The 20774-nt window shown below is 35.8% G+C and overlaps 1 protein-coding gene and 1 non-coding gene across 7 annotated transcripts; one reads left to right on the forward strand and one right to left on the reverse strand.

Annotated features, from left to right (window-relative positions):
• Positions 1-1076: 1076 nt before the first annotated feature.
• On the reverse strand, positions 1077-5386 carry LOC108479837 (uncharacterized). 6 transcript variants are annotated; one of them, XR_008276139.1, is made up of 7 exons: positions 5208-5386; positions 5008-5133; positions 4707-4823; positions 4298-4369; positions 2607-2785; positions 2012-2104; positions 1077-1484 (listed from the first exon to the last, which is right to left on the reverse strand). XR_008276139.1 is itself a non-coding variant. In XM_017782652.2 (6 exons), exons 2-6 carry the CDS (start codon positions 5082-5084, stop codon positions 1428-1430), a joined length of 393 nt encoding a protein of 130 aa, XP_017638141.1. In that variant the 5' UTR covers positions 5085-5127; positions 5208-5386; the 3' UTR covers positions 1077-1427. The 6 variants fall into 6 exon arrangements, 3 of the variants coding, with proteins under 3 accessions (XP_017638141.1, XP_017638142.1, XP_052879428.1); XR_008276138.1 differs by having other exon boundaries at positions 4707-4827; XR_008276140.1 differs by lacking the exon at positions 4298-4369 and having other exon boundaries at positions 4707-4827.
• Positions 5387-17005: 11619 nt separating this feature from the next.
• On the forward strand, positions 17006-17112 carry LOC128286304 (small nucleolar RNA R71). The gene has a single exon (XR_008276847.1). It is a non-coding gene; the product is annotated as a small nucleolar RNA R71 (small nucleolar RNA).
• Positions 17113-20774: the final 3662 nt, after the last annotated feature.

Below are 20774 nucleotides of genomic sequence, written 5' to 3' on the forward strand. Positions count from 1 at the left end.
AATCTAATAGGAAATCTGATAAACCATAAAAGTAACATATTTTAATCCCATACTTAGCATATTTTTGATGATTTATCATATAATTTAGTGAATTAGATGCTCCTAAACCTTCAATTTCATGTTTTATACTTAGGAGAGCATATGGAAACAAAAAGTGCAGAAAACTGGCCAAAAATAGACAAAATGGGCTGATTTAAAGATCCACACGGCCAAGACTACTTCCACACGGGCAGAGCACACGCCTATGTGAGCCACACGGGCTGGCCATACCCCTATGTGGTAGCCCGTGTCGATATCGCTGCTTGTTTCCCAAACACGAGGAAAAAGCCAATTTTTAACGTTTCTGAGCAGTTTAAAGTCCATAAATACATACTAAAAGAGGACTTGAGGGGACACGCAGAGCAGAAAGCAGAAATTACTCGAAGGAAGCCGTTGGAATCATCTCAGAAGCAGATCCACTTCAAGATTGAAAATCTCCATTCAAATTTCTCTCGAATTTTATTTGGGTTTTTTATGTCTTGTTGTTTTTCTAAATTTGAGATGTTTTCCTTTTACATTATAAACTAAATTCCCTAGATACTTAGGGAAGATAAGACCTATGATGAATCTTATTATTTAATGTTCTGAATTTAATAATAAATACTTGTTCTTAATTATGTGTTCTTAATTCTTGATCTAACATTTTCACACTACAGGAGAACAGACTTTTAGTGGCCTTTTTTTTAGCCTTTAGCGGCATTTTCACAAGCGTCACAAAAGACGCCAAAATTTTGCGGCGTTTATTTAAAAAAATGCTGCTAAAGACCATGACCTTAGCGGCGCTTCTCCCCAAAACGCCGCTAAAGACTATGACCTTTAGTGACACTTTTTTCAAAAATGCTGCTAAAGGTCGTGACCTTTAGCAACGCTTTTTCTCAAAACACCACTATATAAAAAACCTTTAGTGACGCTTTTTTCATAAATGCCGCTAAAAATATAAATTTTAAAAATATATTTTAATTAAATAATATTTATTTTCTATGATAAATATTATATTATGTTTTATTTTTTAAATTTGAACTTTAAACCATACACAATTTTTAAAAAATCATTTATATGTAACTCAACAGAAATTATGTTCAAAGATTCGTTGTGTCACTAAACAAAGAAAAATGATTTACACAAATAAAAAAAAAGACGAGAAAATGAAGGTTCTAATGAGCAAACTATTTTATAAGCAATCAAAAAGAATAGTACAGGAAATTCTTAGTATCCTGCTTGAAGAAAGCATCGAAAAATATAAAGAGGATGAGAATGAGTACAAGGAAGCATCTTTAAGTTGAACCATTCTTGATGTCAGGTTCCTTGCCTGTCTCAGGGAGAAAACACTTGCACACAACAAGGATATGATGTCCCTTTCTCCATTTGACTTAATCACCCACATTCTCTCATACCCTTTCTGCCAACAGCAATTGTTCAAATTCTTCTCCTCTTCTCTCCAATTCCTACATATAAATGTCCATGAGATTATGGTATTTGATGAAAAAATTAGTTCACAACTGTGATACTTTCACAATATTGGCCTGAAATACCCTACAAATCAATACCATATTGCAAAACCTCCAATATTCTTATCATGTTAAGGTGTTTATTGATAAATTTCTTAAGAGAAATGTTAACCAATGCCGTGTAATTAATGCATCACTTTTTTCTTGAATTCAGTTAAAGTAAGCAATGTATTAAATGTTAGAAAATATCCTAAAAATGAACTGTTCAAGACTCCTAAAAGGTTGTAGGTTCAATATCTTAACAACAATCACTTGTAACGCAGAAGAAGAATGGGTTCTTACAGTTCATTTGTCAACTTAAGAACACTTGATTATAATGTGGTGGGAGAGGTTTGAATATAAAAAAGAAGCATTCAGAGTATGACTAAACCTCCAATTGATCAAACAAAAGAATACATAAATAAGAAATCATCAAGGCAAGATGTAGACCAAAAGGCCAGCTTTGAACAACTCTCATAGCTTACCTCCAGATCTTGAACTGCTTGATCCCTTGTAATTTCCTTTTGCTGGCGAGAACGTTTGAGAAAGCCAATGCATAAGATTCCCTGATCTGTAACCTGAGGTTAAACAACAAATTAGCTGTGAAATATGCACATTCACCAGCTTAGGCAGCTGCTTCATACCCCTTCAGGGCCTCAAAATGTATTTGTGCTAGAGAAAGATAAAGATATACCACAAAGAAAATATGAAAATCAGATTCTATGAACTCTATAAATTGTTAAAGCTTGTCTTTCAGCCAAAAAATCAGGAAAGAAGATAACTTGGGTTCTAACATCAAATGCAAATAACTCCCAGTCAGGCTTTTCTATTTTTCAAACTAACTTCATGTTCAGAAAATATAAACCCTGGTGTTGTGGGGCAAGAACTTCTCTCTTCTTGCAGTTCCCAAATAATAATTCAAAATTTCCATAATTTTCAGTTTATTGAGTTTTGCATCAAGCTTTTAGCATAGGACGATCAGCCCTTGCAGCTATATAGGTCCTTTAATGCTAGCTAGTGCAGATTTACAGAATAAAAAAGCAGTAACAAGACGAAAACACTACCGAATGTTACAGATACCTCTTCACAAAATGTCATTGCAGTTAATCGATATCCACCTATCAGCAAATATTCCTTTACCGCACAATTCAGATCTTTACGTTCATTAGCCTTCAATGGGCCTAAAGTAGAGAAGGGAACATCTCTCTTGTGCTGATGGACTTCCAGAGCATGATTTATGTTATTGCTCACACTTGATTCTACATTTGCATATAACATAAAAACAAATTCACACATGCCAGAAAAATGATGGCTAACTACTGATTAAAAGCATTTTTAAAAAATCCTACAATTCCCATAATATCTACTAACGATCCTACAAAAAGCCCACCAATTATGCAAAACAGTTGCCAAATAAAAGCAACTGCGGCAGAAATAGGGGTGTCAATTCTAACCTATATAACAAAATAACAAGTTTTTTTTTATGGTTTAAGTCTCATCTCACCAGCTCATGATTTATAGAGGCCAGCATCAGGGTAGCTTGTTGGCAATATTCCAGCAGAAGAAACCGTGTAACATAATAAGAGAAAGGAAGCTATTGCTAAAACATAAATATGCAGTGTGCACAGGTCCGAGTCTCATTTATTATAGCATCAAACAAAATTTAAGTATAATATAATTAATGAGAAGTTCCAACCAGGTTAAAGGTACTGTGAAAAGAAAATTTAAAAAAGAATGGTTACAGGTCAAAGCACTAATTGCCAAAGGAACAAAGAGCTAACAGAAATGGAATACTGAAGCACTATTAGCCATCCAACACCATTGCTGAAGCATCTTAGATGTGATGTCTGAAATCATGACTAACAACAGTTGGACAAGAGTACAGCTAAAAAAGAGAAGAGGACAAATTGAAACATAAAACACAAGCCATTTCATTTATCGTTTTAGTATATTGATAGCTGGGACTATAAATGTAGGTGCCAAACTCAACTGACTTAATGGAGGCAATAGCTATGAGAAAGAACTTCAGAGTATGCAATAACAACCAACACCAAGAAACTTCTGACAGAAGATAACAGGTTTAACTTATTAGAGGTTTATATAACATATGAATGAATAGAGGCACAAATGCCATGTAACTTAAATAGAATTGCGCTAACAATTGGCATAATAACTGAATTTTGATAGAAAACAAGTACAGGAATAGAACAAACTACTTATTCACAAGAAATAAGGAGGTGACTCAAGGTATACTGTAGCAAGATCGTACCTTCAAATGTAAAAATTATTCTGGACATATGCAGCAAAGCGGTCCTAAACAGACCAATTTTAACCATCCCAAATTTGCCTTTTTACTTGTTGCTAATATTTTGTCTTTAACCCCAAACCCCAATATTTATCTCATAAATATGAAAAAGTTCTTTAATTGGACCCTTGAGCATTACCTAGCTTGATTCTTATATAATGAAAGAACTAAAACAGATATCAGTCTACCGCAATCTTGTCACGTGGAGCACAATATTTAGACTCTCCCTCCAAGGAGAAGGACGAAAAATAAACTTAGTAATTCCCTCGTCAAAATTTGCCACCCTTTTCACAGCTTAAGATTCATAGAGTTTGAAGACATTAGCTAAATAAATAATTAAGCAAAACTATATACGAGCGCTGTTTTTTTACAAAACATGACTAGCTTCCATTTTCCAATAGAAAGAATACAACTTCAAATTCCTTTCTTTACGCACTTATACTGAAATAATAGAACATATTTTAACCTGAATGGAATAAACCGCCACATTTATTGTAAAGAAAATTGGCCTCAGTCCATCAGTTGACTCGGCACGTGCCTGTTTTAAGATGGGCAGAGTTTAGATAAAGCTAAGTAATTCAAAACAAGATAGACCAGGGCCGCAAGGCAAACTCTCAAATAAGCTAACAATTTAGCACCGTCACCTTGACAACGGGCATCAACAATTTTTATAAGGTTCCATTCCGTTATTACTTTTACAAAACACTGCTGGAATCAGATCTTCTCTACATGTTGATCTAACAATAAGTAACACTAAAAATACAGTTCATATTTAAACCAAAAAAAAAAAATCAAAAGAAATAAATTTATACGTCTAAGTCATTCCCGATTTCATACTTGAAAAAGAAAAAGGAATTAAAGAAACACAAAAGTACCTCCAAGAGAGTTGTGGCGAGAGATCTGGTCAACAGGAAAATGAGAAGGATCGGCGAGGATCGGCGAAGAATTCCTTTAGACGCAGAGCTTGAGCTTCACGACCATCATCAACAGATCTAGCTTAGTCAATCAAAAATAAATCTCAAAACCACAAATACCCATAAAGATCTCAATGAACACCAGATCAAAACATACAGATAAATCAAAAGGCAAACAGAAACCCAAAAACCCAGTATGGGATCAAAAGAAATTTTTTATTAAAGAAATCAAATCTAAAGAAAAGGAGTAAAAGAAAGGTACCAAATGACTCTAACAAACACTTTCTTTCCCTTCAAATCAGCTTCCTTCAAGTCCCCAACGCTCTTCTTTGTAGCCATGGTAGTAGCACTTCTTCAACAACAACCAAACGTATAAACAACGCTACACCTGAAAAAAAGGATTAGAGAACCGATCTGAAAAATCAATAAGAAAATGGGAGTATTCAAAGTGAGAGTACTTACGAAGATGAGAGAGGCGGATATATCTAGACAGTGAAAAGAAACGAAAGAGAGAAAAATTTAGGGCGAGCGACATAGATGAAAAGAAGAGGGAGTAATGAGCGGGTAAGCAAAAGTTAATTTTTACGAGTCAGTGGGATTTTGATTTCCTTTTTTTTTTTTTAAAAATAATGGCCCTTTGCGGCGTTTTAAAAAAAAAAAAAGCCACCACTATAACTTAATTTTTGTGACGTATTTAGGAAAAACGCGTTTAATTTTAATTTTTTATTTTTAATATATTTTTTATTTTTTCTTTCAAAATTTTTGTGTTAAGATTATTATTTTTGGATTTTTTAATTTTGAATATTAAATTTTTAACTGAAATATGGACTAAAATATTAAATGTTAATTTTAATTTTTAAATTTTAATTTTTTATAATTTTAAATTATCATATGAAATACAAAAGAAAACTTTAATGTAAATAAAATGAAATCGATGAATTAAAAAATATAAAATGACACGATAATACAAGTATTATTGTTTTAAGTATGGTCCGCATTAGTTGTTTAGATTTTGATATAAATAGCATTTAATTATATGTATACACCTAAATTTTGATAGAAATACATCTCAAAATTATATATGAATTTCGGTTTAATGTGTCCTTGTAGACGTGAAATTCTAATTATGGTTTAAATGTATAGTTAAAACTTTAATTTTGATTTAATCATACTCATTTTAAAAATAAATACATCAATATATTTTTATATTAAATAAATATAAATATTTATGTATGCAATATATAAATATAAAATAATGTTATATCAATAATTGTGTTAATAATTTACAAGAACTGGATCAAATTAAAATTCATGTATATAATTGCATACTAAACCATTGTTCATGTATGCTTTTGGGATTTAACCCATTTTGATATATATATTTTAAAAATAATAATTTATATTTATCTTATTTAGGTTTATGTTATAAAAAAATCCAAGATACACAAGTTAAGGGTTCACCATATTTACCTCTAAACACTAAAAAATAAACCCAAAACACCAAATCCTAAACCCTAAACCATAAATCATAGACCATAAATCTATATCCTAAACCTTAAACCCTAAATATATATATATATGTATGTATGTATTATAGTGGACAAAAGTAATTAAAATAATCTTATTGCTTACCTAAACCCTAAAATAAATTAATTTTTTGTCATTTTATCAAAAACCCTAACCCTTAAACCTTAATACCCTAACCCCTAAAATAATGAACGGTGCTAAGACCCTAACTATAAAACAATAAATCATAAACCCCAAACTCTAAACCATGAACCCTAAAATCAAAACTCTAATAACAAAATAATAAACATTATATCATAAACCCTATAACCCCAAACCATAGACATTAAACCTTAAATTCTAAACCCCCTAAACCTTAAATCATAAACATAATATCTAAACCCTAAAAACCTAACACTTAACCCCTAACCCCTAAGCCTTAAACTCCAACCCTTAAACCATAAACCATAAACCATAATCCCTAAACCCATAATCTATAAACCCTAAAATAGTATCTCATACACTTTAAACCCTAAACCATATACATTAAACTATAATGATAATTAATTCAATATTTAAATTTAATATTTTAAACCCTGAAATTAATTCAATATTTAAATTTAATATTTTAAACCTGAACCATATACCTAACATATAAATTAAAAATAATCAGTCATATACCAAAAATCTTTAAAATTATTTTAAATAATAGTATTTTAATTTTTTTCATTTTTAACAAATATTTTCTATGTTTTTACTTTCAAATTTTTTTCTATGTTTTTCAAAATTCTTTTGCGGCGTTTTTAAAAAAGCGTCGCTAAAGGTGTACCTACAGCGGCGTTTTTTAGAAAAGCGCCGCTAATACTCGATCTTTAGCAGCATTTTTAAAAAGCGCCGCTAAAGCCACTAAAAGCCCAATACAAAACTACGGCGTTTTGCAATTTTTTTTGTAAAGCGCCGCTAATGCTCAATCTTTTAGCGGCGTTTTTTTAAAAAGCGCCGCTAATGCTCGTTCTTTAGCGGCGTTTTTCAAAAAGAGCCGCTAATGCTCGTTCTTTAGCGGCGCCGCTAAAAATGCCGCTAAAAACCTGTTTTGCTATAGTGTCAGGATATTAATTCAAGTTGATGTGCTTATTCAGAGGAGCAAAAGTCCCTGTTTAAGAGTAGATCTACCATAATTAAGTGGAGTTGCATGCAACCCTAGAAATAGGGCGACATAAATCTACTGGATTAGAGTCAAATCTAATAAGGGAATCCATAGATCGAGTTAATGCGACAATAGGGGTTTTAATTAGAAAGAGATTTCAATTAATCAACCTAGAGTCAGTTGTTTTTAATCTCGAAAGAGATATTAACATAATTTAGGGATTTTACGGATCAAGACAAGTGAATAAATCATTTAATTTAGAGTCAAAATAATAAGTGAAGTCTAGGTGGATTTTTTCCTGGGTATTGTCTTCTTTATAAGTTTTCTTCAAGTATTTTTCCCAATTCACTCTCTGTCGCATACATTAGTTAATTAGTTTAGTTAAATTTAGATTAAAACAAATCCCTTATATTTTAGGCTAAATAATAGAAAGATAGTTAATACTAGTACTTTTAGTCCTTGTGGATACAATATTCTGGACTCACCATAACTATACTACCATTTGATAGGTGTGCTTTACCTTTGTCGTGATCGTGGTCTAGTTTAGTGAATCATAAAACGATCATCAAGTTTTTGGCGCCGCTATGGGGACTAAGATATTTGGAACGCTTGATTTTTATTAATTTAGCCATTTTTATTTGATTGCATTTTATTTTATTTTTTTGTTTTAGTTTTATTTTAAATTATTAATTTTTCTTTTGTTTGCTTCTGGCAGGTTCTTGTATTTTATGAGTAGAAGAAACCCGTCAGGACCTCTACTTTTTTACAGTGAAATTGAAGGCACGGCTCGTAGAAAATCATAGAGAAATAAGGCAGAGTCTACAGTATATAGAAGAAGAGCAGGAGGAGGAAACCAATAATACCGAGGAGATGGCTGAAAATTAGAATAATCCGCTACCTCCTGTGGTTCCTGTGAATCAGAATCTTGTTCCTCATACTATGTACGACTATGCTAAGCCTAATTTAACGGAGGCTGAATCGAGTATTGTTAGACTTGCCATTGCTACAAATAATTTTGAATTGAAACCTAACATTATACAAATGATTCAACAATTTGTTCAGTTTGATGGTTTGCAGGATGAAGACCCAAATACTCATTTGGCCAACTTTTTAGAGTTCTGTGATACTTTCAAGATAAATGACATTTCCGATGATGCCATTTGCCTTCAGTTATTTCCCTTCTCATTGAGGAATAAAGCTAAACAGTGGTTGAACTCTCTACCATGAGGTTCCATCACTACTTGGGAACAAATGACTGAAATTTTTTTACTAAAGTATTTTCCACTGGCTAAGATGGTAAAGTTGAGAAATGATATCTCTTCCTTTGTGTAAATGGACTTAGAAACCTTATACGATGCTTGGGAGAGATATAAAGATTTATTGATGATAAACCGTAATTTATACATATTTTTATCCCATGCTTAGTACATTTATGGATGGTTTATCCTTAGATTTGGTGAATTCGATGCTCCTAGTTCTTTAATTTCATGTTTTATACTTAGGTGAGCACAGGAGAGTAAAAAGAGTGAGAAACGGGCCAAAAACAGAGAAAATAGACTCACATGGGAAATCAACACAGCCTGGACTTCCTTAGACGGGTAAGCCACACGATCGTGTCCATTTGGCAGGATCGAAGCACGACTTATAATGGCAGACTACACGCCCGTGCCTATTTAATAGCCTTGACCACGGTCTGGAGCAATCGCACACGGGCGTGTCCCTGATTGGCCCAAGTATAGTCCTATTCAGAAAAAAGACCACTTTTGAGGGCTCTTAAGGCATTCTAAAGCCTATTTAAACACCTGCTGAGGCACTTAGAACTGACACACGAAGTAGGAGGCAATGAATTACTCAAGGGAAGCCGATTGATCTATCTTAGAAGCTGGATTCATCGTCAAGACTGAAGATCTCCCTTCAATTTCCATTCAGGGGTTTTGGGATTATTCTTCTAAGATGTTTTCTTTTATAATTATGAACTAAACCCCCTAAATACCTAAGGGGAATGAAACGTAAGACAGATCTTGTTATTATTATCTGAATTGTATGATAAATATTTGACTTGTTCTTAATTATGTGTTCTTAATTCTTGTCTTAATATTCCAGGATATTGATTCAAGTTAATACACTTATTTAGAGGAGTAAAAGTCCTTGTCTAAGAGTAAATTTGTCATAATTAAGCGGAGTTAATTGCACGCCTAGAGATAGTGATCGCGAGGTTTCGTGATAGGTTTTAAATATTTATAATTACTCGTTCTTGAACTAACTATTATCACGATGTAGGAAAGTGTACCTATTGAACAGTAGTATAGTCTTAGCAAGACCAGATTATCGAACCCAAAGGAACTAAAAATACTAGTAATGACTGTCTTTTTATTATCTAGCCTAAGAATAATAGGGTTTTGTTTTAATTAACTAATTATCTAAACTAAGAACGCACAGAGAAAAGAATTGGGGAATTTCTTTTAGGAAAATCGATTGAATGAAGACAATACTTAAGGAAAAATCCACCTAGACTTTACTTGTTATTCTGGCTCTGAATCGGACGATTTATTCATTCAACTTGTTCCATAGAGATCCTTAAGTTATGTTATTATCCCTATTCAAGACCAATAATAACCGAGACTTTTTTCTAATTAACAACCTAGGGTTGCATTAACTCGATCTATGGATCCCCTTATTAGGTTTCACCCTAATCTGGCAAAATCTTGTCACCCTATGTCTAGGAGCGCAAACAACTCCGCATAATTATGACAAATGTACTCTTAGACAGGGTCTATTCCTCCTCTAAATAAGAGCTTATCTTGAATTAGTACCCTGGGATATCAAAACAAGAATTAAGAACACATAATTAAGAACAAGTTAAATATTTTTCATACAATTCAGAAATTAATGACAAGATTCGTCTTAGGTTTCATTCCCCTTAGGTATTTAAGGGTTTTAGTTCATAACTAAATAATAAAACATCTCAGAATAATAAAGAATACAAAACATAAAGAAAACCCAAAAATCTTGAAGGGGAATTGAGGAGAGATCTTCAGTCTTGATGATGAATCCGGCTTCTGAGATGAATCAATTGGCTTCCTTGGAGTAATTCCTTACTCCCTATTTTGTATGTCCTTTTTCTCCTCTTCTAGGGCGTATTTATAGGCTTTGGAATGCCTATGAGCCCTCAAAAGTGGCCTTTTTCGAATTGGACTCAACTTGGGCTCGGCAGGGACACGCCCGTGTACGATTACTTCAGGCCGTGTTCAAGCCTGTTTGAATGGCACGGGTATGTGTTCTACCCGTATGAGTCGTGCTTCAATTCTGCCAGATTGACACGGCCGTGTGGGTTGCCCGTGTGAGGAAGTCCAGGTCGTGTTGATTTCGTACTTTAGCCCATTTTCTCCATTTTTGGCGTGTTTCTCGTTCTTTTCGCTCTCCTATGCTCACCTAAGTATAAATCATGAAATTAAGGCATTAGGAGCATCAAATTCACTACTTCTAAGGAAAAATCATCCATAAAATACGTTAAGCATAGGGTAAAAATATGTATAAATTACGGTTTATCAAATACCCCCACACTTAAGCATTTGATTGTCCTCAAGCAAAATCCTCAACTCATAATCAAAATAAATTCTTCTAAACTTACAATTTCTATCGATAACATCTCAAAATAATCCACATGTAATCATACATTTGAGAATTCAACTCAAAGAACATTAAAGTTTCAAACATTCCAAGTTGAGCATTTTAGCCTGAAATCATAGGTGTCTCCCCTCATCTAAGTAATTACCTTTGATTCAGAATATCACAGAGTTTCACATCGTCACTAAAGATCCACTCAAATCACTCGAGGTGTTTTAAGGATAATGAATGAAGCACTCAATAGTCAATCATGAAAAGTCATTACCATAGGCTTGCATGAAAATAAAATCTCCACCACTATAAACTGAGACGAAACATCAATCAAAAGGTCTTTAAAAAGTTGTAATGAGGGTTGGTTAGGGGGTGTGGTCACAAGCTGAAAGAAAGGGTTAGAATCGATATTGAATTGAAAATTTGCCTAACTAGAAAAAGAGTTAATCATTACTTGCGTACAACAGAGCTTCTACTCAGAATATAGAATTACTAATGTCTATACATGGTTTTTTTTAAGAACAAGTTAAATAACATAGACTAGTTATTAAGAACAAGACATAGCTGAGTAACTATTTCAATTCAAATCTCGACAAAAATAGAGATCAAATTTAATTTAGGGGATTTCAACAATAATGGGTTAAGGGTTAATATTAAAGGTAATATAAGAAACGGGTTGTTAGGCTCAAGGGGGGTTCACTAAGGGTTAATTGTGGAGGTAGGCTTTTCATGGCACGAGTGGGTTAATCCTAGGTGCCTCTATCATCTTGACATTTCAAATCAAATAGTGTGGTCTTGACATGCATAATCAGGCAAGTTCTAGAATAACAGTTCAATATTGATGCACTCAAAGCAATAATAAAAGTGACCATGAAAGAATTAATAGATGCTCAAAAGGCGCAAAAATCTCACAAAAATTATGGCTTTTTGATGTTTAAACTCGTGAATTCCAATTCAAGATAATACCTAGACTTGAGAAAACAACCTAGATTTTTAAATTCTTAAAAATCAACTTATCATGCTTGATTCTATAACTTTTTAAAGTTTAAACAATCAATGTATAAATGCCTATGTTTTAATTCAAGATATATCAATCAAAATTATAAATCAATCAAAATTTATCCTAAATATGATATGAGATCTTTTCAAGAGAACAAGGTAATCATTCTGGGATTTTTCTGATAATGAAATGAATGTCCCTCCACACTTAAGATGTACATTGCCCTCAATATACAAAGATAGATATTAGAATATAAAAATAAGATAGGGAGAGAAGTGAAACTTCGTGTATGATGAATTCCTCGAACTGGAGTTTTGGAGAGTAATTGGTGCGAGAGTGGAGGAGGATACTCCGGTGGTGGTAGAGGTTCATTAGACTATAAGTCCTGCGCCAAAAGAATATTGTATCTAGTGGTAGCTATGGTCGTGGTCGAGCAGGACATAGCAGTCGTGGAGAACCTTTCCCGGTGGAGTTTGTAGGTCCTATGCGATGATGAGCTTAGGAGCTCTATATAACTGTGATAGAATCAGGAACTTTTTAGGGGATATTAGGAGGAATATTTACTCATAAAGAAATCACCAAAATTTATAATTATAAAATAAAATTCTAAAATCTAATAAGAATAAAAAGTAATTTTAATAAAAAAATAAAAAACATAAAATACTAAATAAATGTTTTTAAACATCTTCATCGCTGGATGGTTCGCGAGGTGGAACTGGCGATGAGATCTGGAGGTGCTGAAAAATCTGCTATAGAGTAGCATCAATGTTATCAAATTGTTGAAAACACTGCTGCTCAAATAGAGTGAGGCGTTCAGAGATGTCAGCATATGAAGCCGCCGCATGAACTGGACGAGAGGGTGGTGGTGGCTGGGATAGTGGGTCCTCGTGCTGCGGAGGGACATCATCAGGAATGTCCTCATAGGCCTCCTCCTCGGTAGATTGGAGGAGACGATATTGAGGAGGGTAGGTTCCTCTGTGCCTCTTGATCATCCTCATGCTAAGCATGCTCAAGATGCCTTGTGGAGACATCTGGCCAATAAGGGTCAAGGATGATTCTTGGGTCACGGTGTCGAGGAGCCCGAAGTGTCGAGCCAACCGAGTCATGTATGGGCCAATGGAGATGACCCCCTTCCTATACCGCTCCATCTGGTGCTGAATCGCGAGGGCGATGAAATAGGCAAGGTCGATGACATGCCCATGCGACATACACCATAAAAAGTAGGCGTCGTGAGTGTTGACGACGCTAGTGCTCTTTCGCCTTTTTGTAATCGTGTGAGCCAAAATAGCGTGTAGGTACCTCAGAAAAGGTGGGAGAACTGATGCCTTGGAGCGGCTAGGATTGTAGGAGGCCGCGCTAGAGGCCAAAGTGTGCCAGTACTTCGAGGGAGAGAAGTGTATGTGGCGAGTGAGAGCATGTAGTTCATTCTCCTCCTTGAACTCCTCCATATATAAGCCCAGTGCAGCACCGAACTCTGGGATGCTTAGCTAGCGGAATAATCCGCCTAGGCAAAATTAGACCGTGTTGGGATCATCGTAGTTCATCATATGGTCTGAAGATGGAACGTTGAGTATAGTTCCATTGTGAGCTCGAGGTATGTTGGCTCGATGATCCTAAAGAACAGCTCCCAAGGGTCGATGGTTAGGAAGGCCCGAATTGCATCAGCCAACTGAACTTATTCTACGACAGCCTAGTCGATGCAGCTGCCCGTAATTAAATGTCGGGCTCGAAGTATTTGGAAAAGTTCTTCCTAGGGCCTACGGGGGAACTGTAGGAGAGGGTGACAAATTTCTGCAGCTGAACCCGCGGAAGATGACGCTCTTTTTCGTTTCTTAGAAGCAGGTACGGCAGTTTTCTTTCCTCGTGAAGATGATATGGTACCTGCAATCAAAACCATTAATTCATCTTCAGGAATGATCAAAGTAAAATGAAGACAAATTGTAAATAACAATCATAATTTCAGCAACTAATAAGACTAACAAGTTAATCAAAGCAATCAATTGTATGGCGTAAAAATGGCAACGAATTTCATGGAATGCAACATGTGTGACGGATGAAAAATGTTAACACTAAAGGCATGAGTATGTCTATTGTTTTAATCAAGAATATTTACTTCTAACTAATCAAATAAAGTAGAGAAATCATATAAAGAGTAAGAATTTGCACATGAAAAAGATAATAGCTTGTTCTATAAATAAAATGTGACTGATAGAAAGATGAAAATAATCATGAAAAATGCATAGTTTTATGATAACTAACATGAAAAATGAGTGCAATTAAAGGGAAAAAGTAAACAAACGCTAGAAAATAGAGAATAAGTGATAAAAATAGAGTTGGATGCGGCGCACAGGCGTGGCGGGGAGGTCGTGTGGACTTGCAGTGGCTAGGGTTAGGGTTTTTGGGTAGGGAATACATTGAATATTGCAGAGTTTTTATAGATTTTAAGGCATACGGCCAGGTAACATGCCCGTGTTCCCCAATTTTAGCCCGTGTGATTTGTGAATTTTGAATTTGGGCACGTCTGACATTTAGTACATGCCCGTGTTCCTTGGGCATGTGGGTGCATACGACCGCGTCTAGCTTCGTTCGCTTCTCCTACACCCATGTATGCAAGGTCCACGCCTGTGTTAATTTAACAGGTTCGACCACGGGTACTAGACACGGGCATGTCGTATGCCCGTGCTATTTTAACAGGTTTACCCACAGTTCTTCCGGGCGTGTCTCATGCCCATATTGTTTTGGCAGGTTCAACCACGGCCATGTCGCACGGTCGTGGCATTTTATCGTAGCCCGTGTTGGGGAAATCTTTTTCCCTATTTTCACACGGCCCTCAGCACACCCGTGTGCTTGGCCGTATCTTTGGAAAAACCTGTATTCAAGATCTCTATTAGTAAGTTAGGTGTTAAATACTAAAATTTAAAGAAATTTAATACAGTTAGTGCTCGGGTTTAGTGCTCGGGTTGCATCCCAAGAAGTGTGTATTTATAGTCTAAGCTCGACTTACCTCTCTATTGAATGGTCATGGTGGTTTTAGGAGTTTATACTCCTTATTCCTGCTATCAATCTCATCAAAATACGGTTTTAAACGGGTGTTTTTTACCTTAAAAGTGCCAAACTTGGGGTGACTTACCTCAACTGTATCGAATGGAAAAATACTAAGTACCGTAAGAGGGATTTCTTCATCCGGTCTGGCAATGACAATGTGAGGATCTGCGACATTTAACAAGATTTTATCGCCAACCTTAAGTTGATTTGGAAATGTATCGAGCTCGTTCTGGCATTGTTTCAGTTTATCGTGTGTTCTCGGTTTATGTGTTCGCCATTCATCTAGCTCCTCTATTTGTAGCCTTCGTTCTTCATGAGTAAGTCCTCTACTATTTCTTGAGAATGACTCATGTGCTTCCTTCAGACTAATTTCCTGTAAAGTAGGTTGTACCATATTGTCAGTTTTAGTAGAATGGGTTAAACGATCACCTTCAATTTCCGATGTGTTGCCAGAATTGCGAGCTTAAAGGGTGATTGTTTCGTCTCCCACACGGAACGTGAGTTCACCTGTGCCAATATCAATGATCGTTTTAGCAGTTGCTAAAAATTCCTTCCTAGAATTAAAGGAGTGTTGCTATCCTCTTCTATGTTTAGAACAATGAAGTCAACGGGAAATATAAATTTATCGATTTTAACTAGCACATCTTCAATAATACCCCTAGGAAATCTTATAGTTTTATCTGCTAATTGAATGCTCATCCTAGTTTGTTTGGGTTTCCCAAGACCTAATTTTTTGAACATTTTGTAGGGCATGACGTTAATACTAGCCCCTAAATCAGCTAATGCATTATTAACATCTAAACTACCAATTAAACAAGGAATTGTAAAACTCCCTGGATCTTTTAGTTTTTTGGGTATTTTATTTTGGAGAATAGCTGAGCAAATTGCGTTTAGCTCCACATGCGACGCCTCGTCCAACTTCCGCTTATTTGCTAAAGCTCGTTTAAAAATTTCATTGCGTTTGGCATCTGCGATAGAGCTTCAATAAACGATAAGTTAATGTGTAATTTTTTGAAGAGTTTAAGGAATTTACCAAATTGCTCATCTGAGCGGTCTTTCCTTGTCGCGTTGGGGTATGACACACGAGGTTTATATTCGACATTCAGTAATTTATTTTTATTATGACCTACCTCACCTTGACCTTTGCTTACCACAGTTTCTTGCCTCGGTTCTGGCTCAGGCTCAATGAATCCTTCTTCATCTTGAACATTAATCGCGTTGATCTGTTCCCTTGGGTTAGGTTCAGTATTACTTGGCAAGCTACCTTGTGGTCGTTCGGAGATTAGTTTAGAAAGCTGGCTTATTTGAGTTTCGAGCCCTTAGATTGATGCTTGTTGATTTTTAAGTACCGCTTTGGTGTTCTAAAAACAGGTTTCTGATACTGAGATAAACTTTGTGAGCATCTCTTCAAGGTTTGATTTCTTTTCCTGTTGATAGGGTGGCTGTTGGTAGCCCGGAAGTGGTCACTGATTTCCTTGGCCTCCCCATGAGAAATTTAGGTGGTTCCTCCAACCTGCATTATAAGTTTTACTATATAGGTTATTTTTGGATCGAGAGTTATTGTTACCCATATATTGGACTTGTTCCTCCTCGATGTTAGGATTGAAGGGTTGATACTCTGTGCATGCTCTTCCTCCATTCGTCTCGCACCTCATTCCTGGATGTACCTAAGTAGAACTAAGTAAACCATCAATCTTTTTATTTAGAAGTTCTACCTGGTTTGACAATATTGTAACCGAATCGGCGTTATAAACGCTTGCTTTTTTAGTTGGCTTAGTCCTCATGACTTACCACTGATAGTTATTAAGTGACATCTCTTCTATAAACTCATAGGCATCTTCAAGTGTTTTATTATTGATGGTTCCGCCAGCAGCTGCGTCAACCATTTGCCGAGTCGAAGGATTCAAGCCATTATGGAATGTTTGAACCTGAAGCCAAAGCGGTAACCCATGGTAAGGGCACCTTCGCAAAAGATCCTTGTATCTCTCCCATGCATCGTAGAGTGTTTCTAAATCCATCTGCACAAAAGAAGAGATATCATTACGTAATTTAGCCATTTTAGCCGGCGAAAAATATTTTAGTAAAAAATTTTCGGTCATTTATTCCCAAGTAGTAATTGACCCTCGTGGTAATGAGTTCAACCACTGTTTAGCTTTGTTTCTCAATGAAAAAGGGAATAACCGAAGACGAATGGCATCGTCAGAAACGCCATTAACTTTAAATGTATCGCAGAATTTCAGGAAATTTGCCAAGTGAGTGTTTGGATCCTCATCCTGCAAACCATCAAACTGAACAAATTGTTGTATCATTTGAATAGTGTTAGGTTTTAGTTCAAAGTTATTTGCAGCAATAGCAGGCCTAACTATACTTGACTCAGTTCTTGTTAAAGAAGGTTTAGCATAATCATACATAGTGCGTGGAGCAGGATTTTGATTAACCGCAATCGAAGGAAGTAGCTGATTGTCTTGGTGTTTGGCCATCTCTTCGGTTGGGGGTTGAGTATCGTCTTCTTGCTCGTTCTCTGTGTATCTTAAGCTTCGCCTTATTCTCTTTGGTTTCTGCGAATTGTGCGATCAATTTCTTCGTCAAAAAGTAGTGGTCCTGACAGGTTTCTTCTAGTCATAAACTATAAAAACCTGCCAGAAGAAAGAAAAAGAAAATTAGTAAATTAGAATAAAATTAAAATTAAAATTAGATTGCAAGAAAAATGAATGGCTAAAGTAATAAAAATTGAGTGTTACTAATATTTTAGTTCCCCGGCAACGGCGCCAAGAACTTGATCGCGTGATTTCGTGATAGGTTTTAAATATTTATAATTAATTGTTCTTGAAACTAACTATTATTGCGATGTAGGCAAGTGTACCTATCGAACAGTAGCATAGTTTTAGCAAGACCAGATTGTCGAACCGAAAGGAACTAAAAGTACTAGTAATGTCTCCTTTTTTATTATCTAGCCTAAGAATAATGGGGTTTTGTTTTAACTAACTAATTATCTAAACTAAGAACTCACAGAGAATAGAATTGTGGAACTGCTTTTTGGGAAAATCGATTGAATTAAGACAATACCTAAGGAAAAATCCACCTAGACTGCACTTGTTATTCTGGCTCCGAATTGGACGATTTATTCATTTAACTTGTTCCATAGAGATACCTAAGTTATGTTATTATCCCTATTCAAGACTAATAACGTCTAATCCCTAGATTGAATAATTGAGACTTTTCTCTAATTAACACCGTAGGGTTGTATTAACTCGATCTATGGATCCCGTTATTAGGTTTCACCCTAATCCGGAAAAATCTTGTCACCTTATGTCTAGGCGCGCAAACAACTCCGCTTAATTATGACAAATGTACTCTTAGAAAAGGTCTATTCATCCTCTAAATAAGAGCTTATCTTGAATTAGTATCCTGGGATATCAAAACAAGAATTAAGAACACATAATTAAGAACAAGTTAAATATTTATCATACAATTCAGAAAATAATGACAAGATTCGTCTTAGGTTTCATTCCCCTTAGGTATTTAAGGGTTTTAGTTCATAACTAAATAAGAAAACATCTCAGAATAATAAAGAATACAAAACATAAAGAAAACCCAAAACTCCTAAAGGGGAATTGAGAAGAGATCTTCAGTCTTGATGATGAATCCGGCTTCTGAGATAAATCAATCGGCTTCTTTAGAGTAATTCTTTACTCCCTATTCTGTGTGTCATTTTTCTCTTCTTCTAAGGTGTATTTATAGGCTTTGGAATGCCTATGAGCCCTCAAAAGTGGCCTTTTTTGAATTGGACTCAACTTGGGCTTGGCAGGGACACGCTCATGTGCAATTACTTCAGGCTGTATTCGAGCCTGTTAGAATGGAACAGGCGTGTGTTCTACCCGTGTGAGTCATGCTTTGATTCTACCAGATTGACACGACCGTGTGGGCTACCCGTGTGAGGAAGTCCATGCTGTGTTGATTTTGTACTTTGGCCCATTTTCTCCATTTTTAGCCCGTTTCTCGTTCCTTTCGCTCTCCTATGCTCACCTAAGTATAAATCATGAAATTAAGGCATTAGGAGCATCAAATTCACTAATTCTAAGGAAAAATCATCCATAAAATTCGTTAAGCATGGGGTAAAAATATGTATCAATTATGGTTTATCAATAAGACCCTTAAGAAATACGATGTTCATCACAGAACAGCTACCCCTTATCACCCTCAAACTAGTGGCCAAGTCGAAGTAGCGAACCGAGAGTTTAAACTTATCCTAGAAAAGACAGTAGAATTAAACAGGAAGGATTGGACGATGAAAGTAGATGATGCTTTATGGGCTTATAGAACTGCTTTAAGACTCCCATAGGAACATCACCTTATAGACTTGTTTATGGGAAAAGTTGTCATTTACCGTTTGAATTAGAACACAAGTCATTTTGGGCTATAAAATTTCTAAACCTTGACCCCACACTTGCAGGTGAAAACAGGTTAATGCAGTTGAACGAGTTAGATGAGTGGCGAGCCAATGCATATGAAAATTCGCGCCTATACAAGGAAGCGGCGAAGCGTCGCCATGACGCTCGTTTGAAGCAACAAAGGCAATTTGAAGTTGGATATCTTGTCCTGTTATATAACTTGAGGCTCAAATTGTTTCCTGGAAAGCTTAAATCATGATGGTCAGGTCCTTTCGTAGTTCAAACTGTGTTTCCATATGGCACAGTAGAGGTAAGTCATCCATCACAAGGCACTTTGAAGGTAAATGGACATCGTCTCAAAATTTATAATGGTGAGAATTTCAAAGACGATAAAGAGGATCTACAGCTCCACGAAGTTACCTAAATATACCCACAGGGTAGAGTCAAGCTTAGATTATAAATAAGCGCTTCTCGGGAGGCAACTCGAGCACTAACGGTGTTACCTTCTTTAAATTTTAGTCTTTAACATTTAATTCACTTCCTGAGTCACTGAACACAGGATTTCCAGAACCACACGGCCAGGCACACGGGCGTGCTGTAGGCCGTACACATACCATGGGAGGCAACATAGCCGTACGATATGACCGTGTGAAAATAGAGCAAAACATTTCCCCAACATGGGATCAGATAAGTTGTCATGGCTGTGCGATATGGCCGTGGGCAATCCTGGCAAATTAACACGGGTGTGTGACACAACCGTGCCCACAGACCATGGTCGAGCCTGTCAAACTAACACGGGCGTGCGTCTACAGACACGGGTGTGGGAGAAGCGAACGAAAATTGACACGACCGTGCAACATGGCCGTGTAAACCAATGCGCCCAATTTTGAAAACCACGAAACGCACGGGCTGAAATGAGGGCACACGGGCGTGCCCCACGGTCGTGTGCCCCAATTTCTTCATAAACACCTATTATTTATTTTATTTTTATCTTTATATTTTGAAATTACTTTTTATTTCCTTTTAATACTATTTTATCTTGAGATTTTATAATTTTTATTCGGCTATTTCTTTACGAGTAATTATGCTTCTTTATATTTCCTAAAAAGTTCCTGATTCTATCACAGTTATAAAGAGCTCCAAAGCTCATCATCACTTAGGAACTAAAAATTCCACTAGAAAAGGTTCTCCATGACTGCCATGTCCTGCTCGACCATGACCATAGCTACTACCAGATATAATATTCTTTTGGCGTAGGACTTAGGGACTAATGAACCGCTACCACCACCAGAGTATCCTGCTCTACTCCCATCAGTGCCTTG

Source organism: Gossypium arboreum, chromosome 12, assembly GCF_025698485.1.
Source record: "Gossypium arboreum isolate Shixiya-1 chromosome 12, ASM2569848v2, whole genome shotgun sequence".
Taxonomy (NCBI): domain Eukaryota; kingdom Viridiplantae; phylum Streptophyta; class Magnoliopsida; order Malvales; family Malvaceae; genus Gossypium; species Gossypium arboreum.